The sequence below is a fragment of the Callorhinchus milii genome, unplaced genomic scaffold, assembly GCF_018977255.1.
Source record: "Callorhinchus milii isolate IMCB2004 unplaced genomic scaffold, IMCB_Cmil_1.0 Scaffold5, whole genome shotgun sequence".
In the NCBI taxonomy this organism is placed as follows: Eukaryota; Metazoa; Chordata; class Chondrichthyes; order Chimaeriformes; family Callorhinchidae; genus Callorhinchus; species Callorhinchus milii.
This window is the reverse complement of record NW_024704746.1, coordinates 60,098,511-60,120,840: the sequence shown is the minus strand read 5'-3', so window position 1 is coordinate 60,120,840 and position 22,330 is coordinate 60,098,511. Positions and strand designations below refer to the sequence as shown.

At 39.1% G+C, this 22,330-nt stretch overlaps 1 protein-coding gene across 3 annotated transcripts; it reads left to right on the top strand.

The window, feature by feature from the left end:
• The first annotated feature begins 1,505 nt into the window (after positions 1-1,505).
• Positions 1,506-21,743, top strand: LOC103177022 (traB domain-containing protein). 3 transcript variants are annotated; one of them, XM_007890959.2, is made up of 12 exons: positions 1,506-1,581; positions 5,537-5,597; positions 6,686-6,721; positions 9,009-9,054; positions 10,296-10,462; positions 11,561-11,701; positions 13,872-13,982; positions 15,988-16,136; positions 17,883-17,930; positions 18,660-18,832; positions 20,068-20,179; positions 21,021-21,743. In XM_007890959.2, the coding sequence occupies exons 2-12, from the start codon at positions 5,574-5,576 to the stop codon at positions 21,157-21,159; spliced, it is 1,146 nt and encodes a 381-aa protein (XP_007889150.1). In that variant the 5' UTR covers positions 1,506-1,581; positions 5,537-5,573; the 3' UTR covers positions 21,160-21,743. The 3 variants fall into 3 exon arrangements, with proteins under 3 accessions (XP_007889150.1, XP_007889148.1, XP_007889147.1); XM_007890957.2 differs by having other exon boundaries at positions 1,522-1,581; positions 11,561-11,707; XM_007890956.2 differs by lacking the exon at positions 1,506-1,581 and adding an exon at positions 1,622-1,694 and having other exon boundaries at positions 11,561-11,707.
• Positions 21,744-22,330: the final 587 nt, after the last annotated feature.

The following is a 22,330-nucleotide window of genomic DNA, read 5'->3' as shown; positions in this document are numbered from 1 at the left end:
GCTAAACACGGCAGCCAATTGCGCACAATGGTGTCCCACAAACAGTTATGAATTGAGTAACCAAATGATTTTTATTTGTTTATCAAAGATGATCGAAAGCGCAATTAAAGAAATATATTTTGAGATATGCCTTGAAAGAGGGGAGGAAGGCGCAGTGGTGTCTGGCAATAGTGTGCTAGAATTCTAGAGAGCAATGCAGAATGGCTAGTTGCATTTTGGAAGGTATGGAAGAAGATGTGACAAACACAGAGATGGTTCATATTCATTTACAAATATAAAATTTGCGTCTGATGTGCTATCTTTCAAGTCGTGAAGTAGTCTCAGTGTGCTTCACAAGTTGAATACCTCAATGCAGCAAAGTCCCAGCATCACATTGCAGCGTCAGGGTAGAGGATATGAGTTTAGAGCTCCAACAACGGCATTTAACTCAGAACCATCTGACTCATGGAAGAGAGTTCTACTATCTGAGCCAGGCTGACATGCATCGTGGGAACCGACTGTTCTTTTATGCTGATCACTTTGGCAATATCCTGTAAAACTGTGAACAACAGAACTCTGCACATAAATTTTGTGAATTCATCTCTTCTTACAGTACCGGTAATTTGCACATTGCGCAAGCGGGAAAGCTGTTACCGCAAAAGGATGTGTTGCAGAAAACTCATGTTGAACACACATATATTGACGTTGTTGACACAAAATATATTGTAGAGTGGATTCATTGTGTATTTTGTGGGTGAAATGCGGCAGCCAATTGACTTCCTGTCACTGATGGTTTAACAATTAGGGTTTACGAGTCGCTTAACTCTTACTTACATTTAAATTTAAAATGTAGAAGAATCAGCTTGGTTCAGTGGTAACATTTTCACTTCTGTGATGGAATTGGTTCAAGCCCCAGTGTGACCACTTGAGTTCATAGTTTATATCAATATAGAATGATATTGTGTTTATAATTATAGCTATGCAAAGAAGACACTGGAAGAGAATGACAGTGCAAACTACCTTCACTGTGATAACTGCAATTTCTGCTTTGCATTTTTCCCCCATGGATTTCGCAAATTGTACGCTGGAAACTGGAAATTACAATTAACACAACAAATCTGGTTTGTGAATATCATAAATAAAACTCCAATGTAACAGAACTTGGTCTGAACTTTCAAAGCAATGCTTTCAAAAGATTCTAAGGAAACATTTTGAAGGTTTGAAGAAATCCCTCAGAAATGGGATTGAAAATCAAGAGCTCATTAGGACAGTGATTGAACACATCAGCACTAATGTACCAGCAAAGAAAGAAAAATAAACTTACATATATCACAGATTATGAAATGCACATATCATTTTCACCACATCAACATGTTCTGCAATCTTTAGGAAGAAAGTCAAGAAACTAATGCTTTATTATTCAGAAATACCACTGTGATCCAGTAAGGGTTAACTAGCTCAGAAACCGTACTTGTTTATCTATCAGTGACAGGAAGTCAAATTAAACAATTCCTTTTGGTTTCATTTTCACTGTAGTTTTCTACAGAAATCATTCACTTTTCATTCAGGTGTAAGTGAAGAAGCAGGACATTTCGAAGTACTGTAAGTCCTTATTTATTTTCATTTTACAAGAAATGGTTACAAGGTGAATTCAGAGACTTGACGAAGGACGAAGGCAGAAATACTACAATTAGAGAGTCTGCCAGCTTTGTTGGGTAAATGTGTTGCATGTTCTGCTGTTCTGGCAAACTTATTAACCTTGGCGTGTTGAGTTTTTTTGGTCAGTCCGGTGTCTGACACATGTGGAAACACATTACCATGCTTAGAGGTATTCAAACCAAACTGAGAATTCTGTGTAATGCCAGATGCACATGGAAATAGGCTGGCAGAACTACCATCAGCATTGCCCCGGAGTACTGTTAACCTGTCTGGCTCAGGAACAGGGTTACCAAAACTCCAATACCACCATAAAGGATTGATTCAATTTTGACATTCTGTTGCTAAGTATATCACCTTGTATAATACAGTATAATCTTATCAACCTTACAGTATTTGGACTTATACTGGCGAGAAAGATGGGATATTCATTTTATTTATTATTTTAAATAGTTTGCAAACCTGCTGAAGATATCCCTAAAACGTTATGGAGCCAAAGGCATTTCTTCATGTACATTCCATTGCTCGAAACATTGCAAATGTAATATTCAAATACTGTTTTTACTTTTATGTTTTACGGTTATATTTTTGGGCCATTTATTCATGTTATGAAATGTTGCATATTGTCATTTTCAATCCTTTCCTATTTCATGAGCAGACGTAAAGCTGCTTTACAAAACAGAGAACAAGTTGCTTGATGCTTGTAAGTTAATGATCTCAGTCAGGTACTTCTGAGATCAGCATTATATGGCAGAAAAATGTAGTATCACATTGGACACTAGTGTATCTCCATCATATTTTGGCTGATATTCCATGCAACTGGACTGACAAATAATAATTATGGGTGGCAACTAACCAATGACCAATAATAATAATAATCATCCTTGCATTTGATATAGCGCCTTATCACATCTTCGATACATCTCAAAGCATGTCCCAGAATATACAGTAAAATGGATTGACTGTATATTTTGTGGGCGAAACGCGGCAGCTAATTGCGCACAGCAGTGTCCCACAAACAGTCGTGGATTGAGTTACCAAATTTTTATTATTCTTTCTTTGAAGGGATTTTTACCCCAGCAAAGCGATCTGCCAATTGACTAACACCCGGGTTCCTACTTACTGCTCGGTAAACAGAGGCGTATGAAGTAAGGAAACTTGCCCAATGTTTCGCCCTGCCCGGGAATCAAACCAGGGTTGTCTCGCTTGTGAGGCGAGTGCTCTAACCACTAAGCTACAGGACTCCACAGGTCTTCTTGCTTGCGGGGCGAGTGCAAGATAGATAAATTGATAGATTGGTAAACAAAGAGGCATCAGGCCATGATATTGCTACACACACCTTGACATGTTCTCAAGCCTGCATTTCCTTTTGTGAGAGAGCGCGCGAGAGAGGGAAAGAGGACAAATTGTCAGTCTGCAGAAATTGGCTTCAGTCCAAATCATTGTACTGAAGTGGGTCAGTGGAAGAGGGAAAGGGCTGGAATGTTCACTCAGAAACATGTTGATTATTACTTAAAAACAGGTTTGGATTAGATTGTATGGTTATCTCCCAAAACAATATTGCTTGTGATAATTATTGCATCACATACCACATTTGTCACCCTTTTGTTTATTAACTAATTCATTCCACTGGTTAAAGGCAAGCCCTATTGGTGTAACCCTTAAATGGTTGATGCTAAATTCGCAAAATTGACCTTAAATTTGTGTATACTGTAGTTTGCTGGTAAACTAGCTCTACAGCAAAGGGTAGAAAAGGGAAGATTATTTTCTGATCAGTCTTGTGATCTGAAGTTTAGACTGGTAATCCCCACTTGCCATGTTATTGAAAGGGAGTGTCAAAAGTTTCCAATATACTTGTTTCCCTTTCCATTTCTCAATAGCAGAAAACATCATGATCAGTTTATGATGTGTTGTTTTGTGCAAATTCACTGTGAAAAATCTATTGACTTGCAATGCACACCCAGTGGAAGATAAAACTATTGGACTATGAAATCACATGGATTAGGTGGGTAGTCCAGGATATCAATTAAACAAATGGAGCATCAGTATAAGTAATAATAATCCTTGCATTTGACAAAGCACCTAATCTATTTGTCTCAAAGTGCTTCACAAGATTTACTGCAAAGTATAGCGAATAGCAACTGTATTTGTAGTCAAACAAAATTGAAACAATTTGAATGAATTTAGTTTCCACAAATGTTTAGTTACTTAAAAGCACTTGAACTTTTAAAGAACCAGTTTTAGTGTTATTTGAAGAGCTGGCCACTTGATAATTTCTTCTCTTGAACACTAATAAAATCTTATGTTGTTCAGGGAGGGGAACGCAATGTAAGGGTTTGATTGACAAGCTGCCCTTAGCCACTAGCGAGAATAATTTGGAAAATATAAATCCCGTTTCTCACTATGAATTGCACAACAGAGCACTAAAGTCCTGTAGCTCAGTGGTTAGAGCACTCGCGAGCGACCTGGGTTCGATTCCCGGCAGGGTGAAACCTTGGACAAGTTTCCTTACTCCACACGCCTGATAATAATCCCTCTAAAAAAAACAATGATAGATTGGTCACTTCAATCCACGACTATTTGTGGGACACTGCTGTGCGCAATTGGCTGCTGTGTTTCGCCCACAAATATGCATTCAATTCACTTTACAATCTATTCATCTATTCTGTAAAGCGCTTTGAGACGTCTAGAAGACGTGAAAAGTGCTATATCAAATGCAAGGATTATTATTTGATTTTTGGTAACATTTCCGCTTTTGGGAAGAGAATTGCAGAAAATCAGCTACACCCGTTGATCAAGGTGAGAATTATTGCTGTGTGCAATTGGCTGCTGCGTTTCACCCAAAAAATATGCAGTCACTACACTTTACACTATATTCCGTGAAGCGCTCAAAGACATGATAATGCGGTATATCAAATGTAAGGATTATTATTATTCCCCCAAAACAAAATGTACAAGACGTACAAGCAGTCTGATATGCAAGAAAGTCAAGGAATTATCATGAGGAAAGTTGAACAGAAACCAGTTTTTCACTGAATCCAGAAGTGAAACAAACAGCTTGGATTGAAACTAAATCATAAATGTTGACATAGATTTTCTATTGTTTTCTGATCATTCCTGTAAACTTGATTGATGAAACTGTGACATGGTTGAAAGTGCCCCAGCAATGTTGGCTGTGCCATAAACTGCACTGTCCTGGTTTGAGGGGTAATAATCATGCTGAGTTTAAACACAAACATTTGGTCAATTCTTTATCAAAGTGAATTTTTTTACCTTGATCAAGCAGTAATAACTTGTAGTTTTCCTTAATTAGAGACTGACGTTAATTATCCATGCAATTCGCAGTGTTTGGTGTCACAAACGAAACCTGCTTTAAAGCATTGAATAGTAACAAGGTGGCACCAGCCCAATCTTTCTCTTTCTACTTCTACTCCTCAATTTGATCTGAGGGATTGATGGATTTTCTCCTGGTGTCCTGGACAACAACCCCTCCAGAAACGTTTATGGGATCTTGCTAGGCACAAATTGACTACTGTGTTTGCCTTCAAAATATAGCCACTGCACTTCACAGTAAATTCTGTGAAGCACTTTGAGCTGTTGTTTTGAAGTGAAAGGTACAATATCAAATGTAAAGATTGTTATTATTATTATACAGTAATTCAATGTATCCGGAATTGCTCCAATACTTTTATTTGACACTGAAGCATACAAAAGTTTATAGTTATCCCAAAACAAGGCTGCAAACAATGTATTTTTAATCAGTCATTAGGCCAAATTCAGTTGTGTTTTATGAGTTTCATGTGATGATTAAGCTACCCAATGAGTTGTGAAATATGGCCAGTTTTGTGTGAAGTGGGTTTTCCATCAATCTGCTTAACTTCATTTGTTATTTTTCATACAGAACCCCATCTATCTGATAAAAGAAAATAAATTCAGTGATGCTGCGAAATCAACACAACAAGGTAGGGAGGGTTATCAAATGGGTGGTGGAGGAGGTATGATTGATACCTTTTGTAATTACAGTCAGATAAGACTGTTTATTTCATGACCTCACTTATAATATAAATAATAAATCTTGCATTTAATATAGTGCCTTTCACATAAGGAGGAAGTCTCAAAAATCTTCACATTTGCTGTAAATTTCAGTGAATGTATTTTGAAGGCCAAGGCCACAGATGGCAATTTGCCCACAAGTACAAGTCATAACTCTTCACGGTAAAAATCATGTGAAGTGATGAGAGATGTCCTGATGGTGCGATAAAGCGCGATATCAAGGATTATAATAATGCTTTTAACCAAAGCCCCATTCCCAACATACATTGTGAAATTTTGTGCAGCAGAATTAATTTGGTTTAGTGCTTGGCTTCTTTCAATGCTTCAAATGATTGGCCATATGGAGACGTATGAGAGCAGACGGGGGTGGCTTAACCTTTGATTTTCCTTCTGGTACCTGCGGAGGAAACATGCTCTTTGCTCTATGCCTTCCTCAATAGCTTGGCAGAAATGTAGAAATTGCTGTGTGGGGAGTGTTGAGTATTCACTCACCAGCTGTTCTCAGTGGAAGTGTGCCTGTGGAGGATACACGCTCTCTATGCCTCCTTTCACATCATGCGATGATAAGATTAGGCTGAACTGTGATGCCACCGTCCCTCCCTCCCTCATGGTTAAATAGTACACAGACAAGGCTCATGGATGAATAATAGATATGTGGCAAAGTATCAGAGTTGGCAACGTACCAGAGAGAGACCTTGAAACAGTATCTTAGGGAAAGGAAGAAGCCAAATGACTTCACGTGTGACGAAGAAGGGAAAAAATTGGCAAAATAAATCAAATTCACTGACAGCGGGAGTGAGACCTCTGCCAACATTTGACTCAATGGAGAGCAGCGGGAGGAGGTTGTATAACACTGCACTTGCTGTCTGTTTGCACCATTCTAAAAATGGCACTGGCAGCAAATCAGCACATATAGTATAATTGCACTATTATTAATGTGGGCCTTCAGTTACAGTCATAACACAGCTGAGGCTTTGTCAATTTTTTTGTTTTTCAGGGTTACAGAATTCTCTCAGGAAGGAAAAAGAGAAAGGCAAGTTTGTTTTATTTGAACTTCTTTTTATTAAGCTGATTAATTTTGCATTTAAAATTTTCCCTCCAATCTTCTTGCACCTGTACCATTACTGTACTGTGCAAAAGAAAATAAGGGAGGAGATACACACATACATACCATAATCTCCCCCCATTAACTGGCAAATAATAATAATAATCATAATCCTTGCATTTTAATATAGCGCCTTATCACATCTTCAAGACATCTCAAAGTGTTTCACAGAATATACTATAAAGTGAATTGACTGTACATTTTGTGGGCGAAACGCAGCAGCCAATCTGCACCAGTGTCCCACAAACAGTCGTAGATTGAGTGACCAAATTATTTTTATTTATTTTAAAGGAATTATTACCCCCAGAAAAGCGATCCGCCAATTAACTAACAACTGGGTCCCTACTTATTGCTAGGCAAACAGGCGTTTGGAGTAAGGAAACTTGCCCAACATTTCACCCTGCCACGAATCAAAACCATGACATAACCCTCTGACATACAAAGCGAGTTCTCTAACCACTTAGTCACAGGACTCTAAATGGCTTTGATTTCACCAGGATAGTCCAGAGTGTAGGTTGGACTACCTCATCCTGTATGTGGTTTAAAGTTACATTCCTAACCAATCGGCATTAATGTGCGTCAGTCTGGCTCAGTTGGTAGTATTCTTGCCTATGAATCAGAAGGTTTTGGGTTCAAGCCCCACATCAGGAATTAGAACTGATTTGGTTTATGCTGACACTTCAATGTAGTGCTAGGAGTGTGATGTATTGCCGGAGGTGCCACCCTTCGGTTGAGAAGTTAAACCAAGGGGCCTGAATTTTGTAGCAGGTTTTCTTTTCTTTGAAGAACAACAGGAAACGACCTCCAAACTAAGACTGAATTCAACCACTTGCCAAATTCTAGACACTCTTTAAAAAATGCTGCATATTTAGAGTAACTCTAGACCCAGGTTACTCTAAATTTCTCCCCTTAATAAGTTGCCACATAAGTAGGCTTGCAGGTTTTTGATTTTATACTCTTTAGGAATTTAGGTGCTTTAAATTTGTTCAATTTTGGGAGAATTTTTTCGATGCACAGTGTATCCTGCTTTGGTGCAATGTTTCAGAAGAAATAATGACATTGAATGTGTTTTGAAACTTTGCATTCTTCACCATATTAAGACAATAATGATACCTGCTTAAGTCTTTGGAACGAATTAACCAAATACTGAAAATCAATACAGAGTATGATACAAATTTATATTTGTCACTTGGAGGTAGAATCAGGGAGAAATAGCATTTAATAAAAAAGCACTGTAGTGTTTCAAAATTGCCTTGTACAGTCCCTTGAGTTGTTTCTGCTCTATTGCTTGTTTGGATATTTTTGTGTTGAATGATTATGAAGGGACAAAATAGCTATTAATTATTCCAAGGTCTAAGGTAGGTTTTAGTGCCTGAAAACCACAGCACAAATCTAATCAACAATTCTTATTAATGATGACAAAGGTTGGTTTTGACAATTGATTCTCAGTTGGAGGATCCGTCTAGACACACCATTATCCATACCTGACTGGTTTTGAAGAATTATCAAAGTAGGCTGGGAATAAGTAATCTTTGTAAAGCAGCACAGCCACAACTTTATCAGCGAGCTGCCTTCTGTTTAATGTTTAACATAGTACCAGGGTGCTAAATTGAAAGAGTTTATAACAATAAATAACAGTACCTGTGAAAGAGAAGCTCACTGTACATGGACAGACTATCGCTATATCTGAAAGAGTTACAAAACTATCCTAAACTTTCCATGATATGAAACAGTAACTGAAATTCTTAAGTCAGAAGTGTGCATTATGGTGGAGTGCTTGGGGTGATTCAAAGAGGAAATGTTCAACAGCTATTCTTTATGGACAATTCTGGTCAGTCAATGATGACTGGCTTATTCAGGGAAAGAAGTGTAATCACAGCCAAGCCTCGTGCTGCACTAGGCAATGTGCTTGTCTCACTCAGTGAGATATCAGGAAAATATCAGAAGAGACAGGTAGAACGTTCCCTGTAAGGTTATGTTTGGTTGTCTCTGAGAATGAAGTCCACAGGTCTATGGGAACCAGGGTCATGTGTCCAAGTTACACTTCTAGCCACTAAAAGACCCAAATACTCTGGTTTTCTGATCTGGGCCACTTAGCAAAGATGGTTTGTCCAGGCATATGTATTGTGGGTGAATGTTTTACATGAAGTCAAATAAAGGACCTCAGTGTTCTTCCAGAAGATCTTGTTGTTGACAATTTTTTTATTCTCAACAGAAAACAAGACAGAGGTGGAGTGCTTCAGACACTTTCAAACAAATAAGTATGTTTATTTCAATAATAAATTGAACATTGGAAAATGCTCTAATTCTACAGTGGTTACAGCTTCTTGTACTTGTGCTGAACTTAGTAACAGCTGAGGACTTGGGTTTGATTCCCGGGCAGGGCGAAACGTTGGGCAAATTTCCTTACTCCACACACGTACCTCTGTTTACCTAACAGTAAGTAGGAACCCGGTTGTCAGTCGATTGGTGGATTGGTTTTCCGGGAGTAATAATCCATTCAAAATATATATCTGATAAGAGTCTGGTCACTCAATCCACGACTCAATCCGAGGCTCTGGAACTCTATCCCCCAGTGCCTTCGCCTTGCTTCCTCCCTCTCCTCCTTCAAGGCCGGTCTCAAAACCTTTCTCCTTGACCGAGCCTTCAGCTCCCCTCTCGACTCTCTTCCCCTCCTCGATCCCTCCCTTCCCTCCCCTCCCCTGACCATTTCCCCCCTCCTCGCTCCCTCCCTTCCCTCCCCTCACCCTGACCATTTCCCCCCTGCTCGGGTCATGACCCAACTGTGCAGCGCCTTGGGACGTCTTCCTGACGTGAAAGGCGCTTTATAAATGGAATCTTGTTGTTGTTGTTGTTTGTGGGACACTGCTGAACGCGTTTTGTCCACAAAATGTACGGTCAACTGGCTTTACGGTATATTCTGTGATGCACTTGGAACCCTCAGCCCTCTAGTCCCTCACCCTAATGGCTATTCTTCATGTACGATTCTGGACAGTCAATGATAACTGGCTTACTCGGCGAAAGAAATGTAATCACAGCCAAGCCTCCTGCTGCTCCAGGCAATGTGCTTGTCTCACTCAGTGAGATATCGGGAAAATTATATTCTAACACATGTCCCGTGTTGGTCATGTCATGCCTGTTTTAGTTGCAACCATTGCTTGTATTTTGTTTGAAATTGCATTACTGATATCTTGCAAAGGCATCCAGTGGTTTGAAACAGAAATCAACAATCGGAAATTCCCCTGTAGCTCAATTTAGGGCGATGATTTAATTTCCCAGTACAGGAAGTGCTTGCAAAGTGAAACGATAATTCTATGGTATGTCAACATACCATTCCTGGTGTATTACCTGTAATATTTTCCACTTTGATCCAATCTTTCTAAATTTTGTTTTCCTTTTTTTTAAAATTAAAATTATACCGTTTTAAGAAGAGTTTTGATGCAGTTGAAATTTTTGTTGCCATTATCTGTGATAAATCTGTAATTTTTGTTTCAATCTGCAGCCTATGTAGAAGTATTTGACCTCCTATGGGCAGTGAAGATTTGGAAGAGAAAGATGATACCTAAACTACCAAAGTCTGTGACTGAACTCGTCACTGAAGAAGGCTGCAAAGTCTACTTAGTTGGCACTGCACATGTCAGTAAGAAGAGCATAAGAGATGTAAAGCAGGTAATCCAGGATTGTTCCACAGCAGACCGAGATGACAATTCTTCAAACATCAGTAAATTTACATGTTATGAACTGATTTCTCAGTCGTATCTAAATTTTCCCCAAGTACATGGATCTGTTTTGTTTTAAACAAGCAACAGCACAATAATAAATAATAATAAAAATAATCCTTGCTTTTGATATAGCGCTTTATCATGTCTTCGAGACGTCGTAAAGCGCTTCACAGAATATACTGTAAAACGAATTGACTGTATATTTTGTGGGCAAAACGCAGCAGCCAATTGCACGCAGCAGCGTCCCACAGACCTAAGTAGTGGTTATAATAATGATGATCCTTACATTTGAGGTAAGGGCTTCTCATGGTGGCTAGAGATGGCTAGTTGGAATGAGAAAAGTTGGCTAGAGCAATGGCGTAAACTCATAAACTTTTATGAGTAATGCCATGGGATCATTAACCTCTTCAAATTAACCTCTTCCTCTTTAAGGAGGTTAATTGTCATTGTCAGAGGTGCATCTAACTCGATGGATAGCACCTCTGACAATGAAGCGTTGGGTCAGCACCGCATTCGATTGTCAGCGTAGATGATGGTTCTTGTTCAGGTGTGGGCTGCTCCTCTGAAGTGACAAAAACTCCACTGAGTTCTCTTTGTTCTGTGAAGAGAGAAGATGGAACATTATTGGTACAATTGCACACTTAATCATTTAGTGCATTGTAGAGTTATACTGCCCTGGTATATCTGCAGCAATGGGAACTAACAAGCATTCAACAGGAAAACAGGAGCGTAAATGGTGCTTGCACTAGAAAAGGTACCTGTGGGAATAAATTGCAGCTCCTCCAGAGATCCTCTTGTGTATGACACTGACCCACGAAACGTCTTGAAAACAGTGGACAAAGCATCGCCTTTCCTATAGTTTGCATTGTTCTGACTTTTTCTTTAAGGAGAGAAAGTATGATATCTATTATCTCTAACCCTTATAGTTCAAAAGAGAATATTAGAGGGAGGCTCCACTGTTCCTATATAAAAGATAAAAGAAGCATACATTGGTTTTATTTGATTGATGATGCATCATAGAAAGGATTGTTTTTTTTTCTTGCAGACTATCCAACAACTGCAGCCAGACTCGGTCATTTTGGAACTCTGTAATAGCAGAGTTTCATTGCTGCATTGGGATGAGCAGAAACTGATGGAGGCGATGGAAACCGTGAACCTACAACTGCTGCTAAGGAAAATAAAGGAGGTGCAGGTTTCTATTTCATTTCTGAGCCAAAATCTGGTGCTTTGTGGTGATAACGCAAGACCCCACGGAATTCCAGTGTTGTACACTGTTACCAAAACCTTGTATTCTTTAATGACTAAAATATATTAAGACATAAAAGACTAGTGCATTTGATGGACTTGGTAGAACAGTGTGTTTGAAGACCAATGCTCTAGTTATGGCCTAGGATTGAATCCAATCCACCCTGATGAGATTGAACTACATACATACTATCCCCCTACCTACCTGCCCGTACCCTCCGTTCCTCTGGCTCCGGTCTGCTCCACATCCCCCGCCCCAACCGCCCTACCATCGGTGGCCGGGCCTTCAGCCTCTCAGCCCCTCGGCTCTGGAACTCTATCCCCCAGTGCCTTCGCCGCCTCCTCCCTTTCCTCCTTCAAGGCCGGTCTCAAGACCTTTCTCTTTGACCGTGCCTTCAGCTCCCCTCTCGACTCTCTACCCCCTCCTCGCTCCCTCCCTTCCCTCACCCTGACCATTTCCCCCTTGCTCGGGTCCTGACCGAACTGTACAGCGCCTTGGGACGTCCTCCCGACGTGAAAGGCGCTCTATAAATGGAATCTTGTTGTTGTTGTTGTTCTAGTCAGTCAAATAAGCCTTGGATCTGAATTTGAATTCTATTGTTTTCTCTCAATTTTTCAGCCTCTTGGCTTTGTTAAAATATGTACCTTGTCTAAAAAACAATCTCCTTTGGACAGCGGTAAGCAAGGTTTCCCCAGGATTCAACATTCTCCAAGGAGATCCACAGTAATCCATGGTATTATTGATGGTTGGTTTGGATGTATATGATGTTGCGAACACTGCAAGCCAGTCTCTGTCAGTAGGGCAGTCCTATCCAGACAAAGCACAATAAAAAGCTGTGAACCATCTTTTTATTGTGCAGTTAATGTAGCTTTAAGTTGGACAACTGATTCAGAGAGAGCACACAAATAGTGTGAGAAATGGAAAATACTGTTCAGACTTTGATTCATATCAGGGCAAGAAAGGTGACACGACTCATTGAAGAGTTGGCCGTGTTAGCAAGAAAGACGAAGAGAGCTGTGACTTTGATGCAGATAGAGCAGGCACAGAGCAGATGGAGGAAGGGCACAGTACCAGACAGGTGAAGGGGATGAAAAAAGAAACAAAGCCTTGGGGGAGAATCAAAGGAAAAACAGAGCAAGATGATTGCAATTGGCAGGACATATGTTCTATAGATAGCTGAAGATGTGATTGGTACCCTAGATACTGCAGGTGAATATTTTGCCCACAAAATATACAATCAATTTACTTTACAGTTGTATTCTGTGAAGCACGTTGAGACTTCTCAAGTTGTGATAAGGCACTATATCAAACACAAGGATTATTATAATGTATTGTATTCACTCTTTCCTGTATTTCTTCTTTTTGTATCATGAAGCAGAGGTGGTGAAGTTTTGTATGTTGCCAACCGGACATGATACCTACTTGAGTGACATTTCCAAATATCCTCATTGACATTGTTTGCACACCCTAGCAGTCATGGAGTTTTTTCTAGTCAGAAGAAATAATAAAGATGTAATTTATTTGTAACAACAAACATTTTAAATAGAACTTATAGGAAAATAATTTGTCATTTACTCCCACCCTCGCTCGGCTCCTCTGGCTCCCCATCCCCCAAAGGATAGAGTTCAAAATCCTCATCCTCACCTTCAAAGCCCTCCACGGCTTTGCCCCTCCCTACCTCTGGGACCTGCTGACTCCATGTCCATATCAACCTGTCCACTCCCTCCACTCAGCAGGCTGTGGCCTACTCCAAGTCCCCCGCCCGGCCCACCCCACCATCGGCAGTCAGGCCTTCAGCCTTTCTGTCCCCACTCTATGGAACGTCATTTCACGTTCCCTTTGCCTTGCTCCCTCCCTTTCCTCCTTCAAGGTGCGTCTCAATACCCTCCTCTTCAACGAGCCTTCGGCCACCCTCCTACCCTCCTTGGCCTCCACATTCCCCGATTCCGACCCCACGGCTCAAGTCCAAACACCTGACTGTCCGGCTCCTCGGGACGTCCTCCCAACATGAAAGGCGCTTTACAAATGTAATATTGTATTGTATTGTAATTCATTTCAAGTGCAGGCACTCTTGCAAATCACTGTGTTTTTCTTTCAACGTATTGACTAGGTGGGTGTTAAGGTGGGGTTGTTGGAGTTCCTGTTCATTATGGGAGTCAACTTTGTTGTAGAAGAGCTGGGAATGTTTCCAGGAGGAGAGATGAGAGCCGCATTCAAGGAGGTAGGAGCACTGGGCGCAGAGCATCGTAATCCTGATGCCCTTACCTGACTTGTTAAGGTCAAATACTGATGTACATCTTTGTAGGAATGGGTGGTATTTTGGCACACAGAATACTTGCTCATACTTTCTGAAGTGGTTAAAAGATATTTCAAAAGATATAAAAGTTAGCTTATGTTTCCATTTTTGTCTCCATGATTGGAAACAGTCCTTTATTTAATTTGATTTATTAAGAGGCTGAACTTATGCTATCGTGTTCCCTCTGCCAATTATTGGAAAAAGAAAGCCACCGTAAAACTCCAGACCAGAAAATGATTAAATGCAGATGGATGAGGATACTGCGGTGATCCTAAAATTGCTTGGAGACTGTCTTCAGTGTAAACAATTGGCTTTATAGCCAAAATCATTTGAGTCATTTTCAGAGAGCTAAATTGATTAATTTGATATCTTCTGAATAAGAACTATTTTGATATACAGTATATTAATGCTTGCTGGTTTAGAAATAGGGTATCTGTCATTCATGCAGAAAAGTCATTAAGAATCAGGCTTTAATAATAAATGTTACCAAGCTATTCCAAAACAATGGTTTCCAACTACATTACTTTGCCTAGTATACAACAGACAGAAATCTTTAACATTAAGGTTATTTTTTGTAGTATCTTCTGATCTTGGAATATTAATGTATAATAATAATTTATTACTACATTGAAGGATAAAGTTACGGAAATTTATTGCACCTTTCCTAACATTGCTTGCTACTGGCTCTGAATGGGAAAGACATTTGACTCTAGCCTCCGAGTCAGAAGGATGTGGGTTCAAACTTCCTTATCCGAGCTTTGAACTCAACATCTTCTTCAATAAGGTGCTGGAGGAAGTGCCATCCTTTGGATGAGATGCTAAACCAAAGTCCTGTCTGGTTGTTGATATGACTTTAAAGACTCCAGGCCATTATCAAAAGGAGAGGAAAGTATTATTTTTTGATGTCCTGCCCAGTAGTCCTCCAGATAAAATGGACTGTTCACTTTATGGCTGTTTGTGGGACATTGATACGGGAAAATTGCTTACTGCGCTTGCCTGCAAATAAAAAGTAAGTCACTCACTTTAAAGGAAACTCTGCGCACTGCTTTGAGATGTTTTGACATAAGATGGCTTTATATTAGTTGCAAGGATATAACTTTAGAATATTTATGTTTCCCTTCCATCAGGGTGATTAGTAACAAAGACAGAGAGGTCACCAATTTTTGTTCAGCCTCTGGTGAGGCAGAGTCTATAAATTCTATTAAAATGGGAATTAAACAGATGTTCGAAAATGAAAAGTATTAAAGATGGTGGGTTATGAAGAGGATAGTGGGATTAGATCCCTTCACTCCCTGGCACCTCCCTCCCTCCCTCTCCAACCTCCTCACTCCCCAGTCCACCACCTGGCGCCTCCGCTCGACTGGCACCAGCCTCCTGCTCGTCCCTCGCATCCCGCACCCCACCATTGGAGGTCGCGCTTTCAGTCACTACGCCCCGAAACTCTGGAATCCTCTCCCTCAATCCCTCCTCCTTGCCCCCTCTCTCCCCATTTTCAAGTCCCGCCTGAAAACCTTCCTCTTCGACCGTGCTTAGGGCCACCTTACCCCCTCCCCCCGGCTCGGAGTCAGGCTCCGCCACTGTGAAGCGCTCTGAGCCGCTAGCCTGCGTGGAGGGCACTATGTAAGTGGAAGTTGTTGTTGTTGTTGTAGATGGCTCATAATGTGACAAAATACCAGTGCAGATTTGAAGGGTCAAAATGCCTGTTTATGTCCTGTAAGTTTCTTTGATTATCAGATATTTTGTTAAATACGTTATAATTAAACATCAAACTCAAGTGGAGCATAAACATCAGTGCGGTCCTAATTGGGCAAAAATCTCCTATTTCTGTGCTGCACCTCTCTATGTCCCCCCGATGTGAAAAGCACTATATAAATGCAATTTTTTGTTGTTATGTAATTCTGTGTCATTTGTTGAAATATCTCTCTTTCAGGCAAAAAAAGTGCCATTTTGTAAACTGCACCTGGCTGACAGACCTATCTTTATCACCTTTAAGAGAATTGTCGCTGGGCTTTCCCTTCAGGAAATTGCTAAACTTGGCTTTGGTTTCATGAGCCTTTTCTTTATTATCACGAAAAACAGGTATGGGTAAAACTCGTCAGCATTCTTCAGGGATGTTACATTCAAGTTCTACATTTCAGTGCTGTGATAGTTTGCCCTGAAACATTGTGCAACCCCACCCCAACAAAAAAAACAATTACTTTTTCAATAGACACTTCTATTTGGTTAGGGGAGTTTATCTGCCATATATTGTGTCTTTGTCTGTTCATTGCACACATGTCATGATGTGGTGTAGTGGAAAGATGTTTATCTGTGCTTTGAACATTGTCGTGACCTTAAATCAGGAAATTCAGCTGTTCTGTTCATTATCTCAGCAACATTACCTACTTTCTAAGCGCAGCTTCACATTCTGAAAGGTGATTCTATCGGTGCAGAGCAATGTAAAATCGTGCAAAAATATAAATTATATTTATATATACAATATGCTTGACATATTGCTTTGTTGGATACATTGAATATTAAACACTCTATTAAGCTTGCAAATTAGTATTTTTTTATTTTACGCAGTTATTTGGGGGAATTAACAACTAGAATAAGTTGCCAGGAAGGGTGGTTGAGACCAAAGCATTGGTCTCCTAAAAAGTAGCTTGTTGCTGTGATATTTTGTGAAATACATTATAATTAAACATCATACTCAAGTGGAATATAAACATCAGTGTGGACTAATTGGACTGACTGCGGGGTGGATGTTCTGCAGCGAAGAGATCAGATTGGCTGAAGGGCTTTTTCAATCAAATTAATCCTGTGATCGTGATCTTGTAATAATATTATGAAGTTTATCACAACCATTGAAAAGGCCGTGTATACTTTTATACTGGACTCTTTATGAGCTGGGTAGATTGTTATCTTACACATATATAAAAAAAACACAATTGTGAAAGGGTTCAATAGCGTTGGGTCCGTATTCAGAGACTGAAATATAATTGTAGTAATGAAGCATAACTCAAAACTTGCTGAGTTAGAAACAATAAATTGAATCTTGCATATGTTGAAGGCACTGTAAGATAAAATAATTCCTGTCCTTTGGGATAGAGGAAATCTCTACACAGAAAGCTCCATATAATAATATATATAATAATAATCCTTGCATTTGATACAGCGCCTTATCACGTCTTCGAGACGTCTCAAAGCGCTTCACAGCATTTACTGTAAAGTGTAGTGATTATGTATTTTGTGGGTGAAATGTGGCAGCCAATTGCATACAGCAGTATCCCACAAACAGTCATGGATTGAGTGACCACATTATTATTATTATGATTGTTCTTTTTTGGAGGGATTATTACCCCCAGATACTGATCCGCCAATCGACTAACATCTGGATTCCTACTTACTGCTAGGTAAACAGAGGCATGTGTGTCGAGTAAGGAAACTTGCCTAAGGTTTTGCCCTAACCTGCCCCACCCGGAAATTGAACCTAGTCCTATATCATATATTGCAGTAGATCTGCTGAACTTCACTAAATCTATTTGTGATTTATCCAGAACAAGATACTTACCAAGACTCCTATATATGCTTTCACTAGCTGTGAATAATCAATAATCAATTCCGTTCACCCACAAACAGTATATCCTAGAAAGCGCTTTGAGACATTTCGGCAATGTGATAAGTTGCAATATCAAATGCAAAGATTATTATTATTATGAATAATCGATTAAGCCTTCGCTTTACTTTTTCAAGTAGAACTAAGACTTATGTTTTTCATATTGTAAATACAGAGTCTATCTCTAATCCATTGGTCCTTATCTTTCTTGCTTCTTGCCCTTCCAGGTGGGACTCTCAGCAGAATAGTACTGGGACCCAGAAGAAACTATTAAAGTAAGTTCAGAGTTTGCATTATTTTCTTCATACACAACAAACTATACTGAGTTTAGCATTTAACGTTTGACCAAGGATCATTCCCGGGAACCTTTTGATGATCAATATATTTATATATGATTGTAAAAAAGATATTGAAAGGAGAATGTCTATGTTTATAAACTAAAAATTGCAAAAATAATTGACACTTGGAATTAGTTTGATATATAAAAGAATTTAGTGCTTTAAAGGCCGTTCATCGTAGCATGTCCTTGAAACAAAGCAAATGCTTTTCTGCTAAAGATGATTCGTGGATCGCTTGATAGTCAATCAATATTGGGACCCTAAGTATTTCAAATTAATAAGCCTTACATTTGATATAGCGCCTTTCGTCTTGAGAGGACGTCAGAAGTAGTTCACAAGGTATACTGTAAAGTGTAGTGACTGTGTATTTGTAGGCAAATTGTTAGCCAACAGCAGACTCCCATAAAAGTGGGTGACCAATTTTATTTGGGGGATTGTTGGCCAGGACACCGGGAGAAACTCCCTTCTCTTTTTGAATAGTGTCACAGGATCAATATCCACCTAAAAAGGCAAAGATGGGACCTCAGTTTAATGTTTCGCTGAAGGACACCACTTAAATGGGAATAGAAAATATTTTATTTTAGCAACACTTACTTGTTGATCCCATCCTCCTTTCATTTCCAAAGAAATCCACTCCCAAATAACGTTTCTGTAAACATTTTCCAGGAAAGAGTTTGTGGAAAAGTTGAAACAAAGGGACGTTCTGGAGGAGCTGAAGAAGAGTATAAGTAAACATTTGCCTTCTTTTTACCACACTCTCATTACTGAACGGGATATCTATTTGACTCACATGCTCAGGCAGGCTGCAAAGCCCATCGAACGGCCACAAACTTCAATATGTAAGTTCAACTTATTTGGAGGTGAATATCGACACCAGTGCTGTGCGAATTATGATAGTAATTATAACAAAAATAATAATAATCCTTGCATTTGGTATAATAATAATTGCATTTGATATAGAGCCTTATCATGTCTTCGAGGCAGGTCAAAGCGCTTCACAGAATATATTGTAAAGTGGATTGACTGTATATTTTGTGGGTGATCGGACAATGTCCCAAATGTCCCATATACAGTCGTGGATTGAGTGACCACATTTTTTTTAGTAGGGGAGTGATTAATATCCTGGGAAATCTCTGCTCTTTCCCAATAACCTCTAATACCTATCTATATAATCTGTAAGTGCTTGTGCTTGTCCAATATATTTTTAAAAAATGCCCCTTTAACCGTGATACTGTCGCTTTAGTGAAGAAGATTTCTTCTCACCTGCTCCAATTTTTATGGATATGAAATATGTTGTTTTTATTCTTTAAGATTTGCATTATATATTTTACAAACCTGATTTTAAGACAATTATGGATAAATTCCCAAAACACTGGATGAATGGAGAAGATAAAGGTTATCTAAACAACCATTTTATTCCTCCCCGCAAACCTGCTTTTTTCTGACATAGCTATCTCCAGCTATTCACTTTGAATGACAAATAAAACCTTTTTCATGGAGTGTCACAGTTGACTCTGTTTAGATGAATCTTGCTATCTTTGCTTTCTTCCTGACTTTATGGAACCTTGGTCCCGATAGTCTAATAAGGTTCAAGATGAAGCCAAGTAGGGTCTAAAATAATAATAATAATCCTTGCATTTGATATAGTCTTATCACATTGTTGAGTCGTCTCAAAGCACCTCACAGAAGATATTGTAAAATTAATTGACGGTATATTTTGTGGGCGAAACGCGGCAGCCAATTGTGCACAGCAATGTCCCACAAACAGTCGTGGATTGAGTGACCAAATTACTATTGTTTTTTGAGAGACAAGAAAATGAGAGATTGCTACTGGAACTCCTTTCTAAGTAAGAAAGGCAGATTAGATCTTGGTTTAATGACAGATTCGAGTGGAATTTCTGAATAGAATTCCTTATTAAGGAATCCCATCGGAAATCCCACATTTTACCCACCAATAATTGAAAACATAAGCTTCATAGTTTTCCTCACATGTATATATATATACTACTGACTTTATTCCAAACTGGCAAAGCTGCCTGCTGTGATCCCATGATTTCTTCTTTGTTTTTCACAGCTGAATCCACAGTATTTGTACCATCGGTCATAGTAGGAGTGGTTGGAATGTGTCACGTGTCTGGAATTGAGAAAAACTGGAATAATGAATTAAATATCCAAGAAATAATGAGGTAATCTTCACTCATCAATTTGGTGCAGCACTTCCTCACCATAATAATACTACATTCACTTACAAAACACACAGTCACTTTACAGTATATCCTATGAAGCGCTTTGGGACGTCCTCCTGATAGGTGCTACACCAAATGTAAGGATTAATATATTGTTTATTATTACCAATAATCCTTGAATTTGATGCAGCAATATACTACATTGACAGAACATCTCAAAGTTCTTCATAGGATTTACGATAAAGTATGTTGAGTGTTTACTGTTGGCGATACCATACCAGGAGAATATAAATTGGGGGGACCCAACAGTGTAAGGTCACCTTTATGATACATGTGATTGGGGAAGAGTGCTAGAAAGTGCACAGAATACGATTGTAGCGTGTCCATCCGACTTATTCTGAATGGAAATTCTGCTTTATTTCTGTGTGCAAAAATCATTTAAAAACTTCATTGTTTTGCAAAAAATCAGAGATGCAGAAATTGGTTCTGTTGGGGAGAAATAATCCTTGAATTTGGGTCTAGATTTACTCTATTACCCTAGTGTTTCATATCATCCCCAGAAGTTGACAAATTATTGAATTCACTCTCACCTTTGCAGTGAGCTTTCCTTATTCCTTAATATAAAATTAATTTTAAAGCCAAGGCTAATTTGCCAAAATCTGGACTCTCGGAAATGCAATATTAATAGATTAAATGTAGACCCGGGTGGAATTCTCCCCCCATGAGTATTCTACAACCTTTTGGAGAGCACAGGAAGGAAAAAAATATCCAATCTGAACCTCTCCATAAAAGTTTTTTAGATAGAGAAGTGAGAGATTCATCAATGCCTTCTCTTTTACAGCGTCCCTGCTCCTTCATTCCTCAGTAAAACCCTGGGCGTTGTAATCAGAGCTGCGTGGTTTGGACTGATGTGTTATGGAATCTATCAGCTTGGAACATGGGTTCATCATTTCATGCCATCATGCTCAATTTTCCATTAAACACACTCACAGATCTGCAAGTGCAACAACAAAAATGGGAGAAAAAATACAATGTAACATCGACATGACGCCATTTGTGGCAACGTTTCACATAAGCAATTCTAACACGTAGCGTGGAAAACCAGTCTGTGTTTGTAAATTATATCGATTGGATTGATTAGGTGGAAGAGTTTTCAATATTTTGATTGTAAATACTATCTGATGTTACTTCGCAAAGTCAGTGAAGTATGCTTATGTCCTTACGAACTATTTTAACATTGTTCCTTCATTCTGTTAACTTTTTAAACTGGAATCTCCTGAGTAAACCTATATGGGACATTTTTCAGTGTTTGATAATGAACCCTGTTAAGTATGAATTCAAGATGATTAGCGCTTTGACCTTTTTCAGCTGGGCTTGTACACGTTGTTATTCAGAAGCCAGTTGATTTTGAACACACATTTTAACCTTGTTCTTTACAGAGGATTTTTTTAAATTCAGGATGTGGTGCTCAGTTTTGATCTCAGGTATTTATAACAATGAGCCGATGTAATTTCATTCTCTTTTGTACTTATTAAATTGCCTTCTAAACTGCAATCCCAGTTATTCACTCAGATTTTCATGAACTATTTTTTAGAATGACTTTGTACAAAACTAGCTCCTGGTTTTATGGCTTCATTAGAAGCAGTTCTGGGCTATAAAATGTGCAACATCTGACAGGGTAATCTGTTGAAGTGCAATCTTTTTCTATTTACTCCAGCTGAGCCCAGATACGTTTATACAACCCAGTGGAGTTGTGAATTCACCTGGAATTAAAACCATTATCCAGTATTTATTGGAGGGTTGTTTTATATATAGCGCTCCCCAATATACATTTGATGCTTAGCAGCAATTACACAAATATTCCTTGTGGTAGTAAAAACCCTAAAAATAAACTGTGACGGGTTGCCGAAGAAGGTCTTTAGATGCATGTGATTATCACTAAAATTACAATGCATAGATTTCCTGCGTCACTCGACTCAATAGCCAGCAGATGACAAAATGACCTTGACTGGGCCTCAATGTACCAATAATGCACTGGATGAAAATAAAAGCCTAAGTGCTCCTTTGCTGCCTGTGTCCCAGCAAAGGGGACAAACTTCCTGAGATGAATAGTGTTGATTCTATTATTAGATTTTGTTACTATTATTTGAA

Excerpts from the sequence above, each read along its gene's own strand:
- LOC103177022 (XM_007890957.2), top strand. The coding sequence starts at position 5,574 with ATGCTGCGAAATCAACACAACAAG. Across the intron at positions 11,708-13,871 it reads GGAAAATAAAGGAGGTGCAG|GTGGGTGTTAAGGTGGGGTT; the intron begins GTTTCTATTTCA and ends CGTATTGACTAG. Across the intron at positions 13,983-15,987 it reads TGAGAGCCGCATTCAAGGAG|GCAAAAAAAGTGCCATTTTG; the intron begins GTAGGAGCACTG and ends TCTCTCTTTCAG.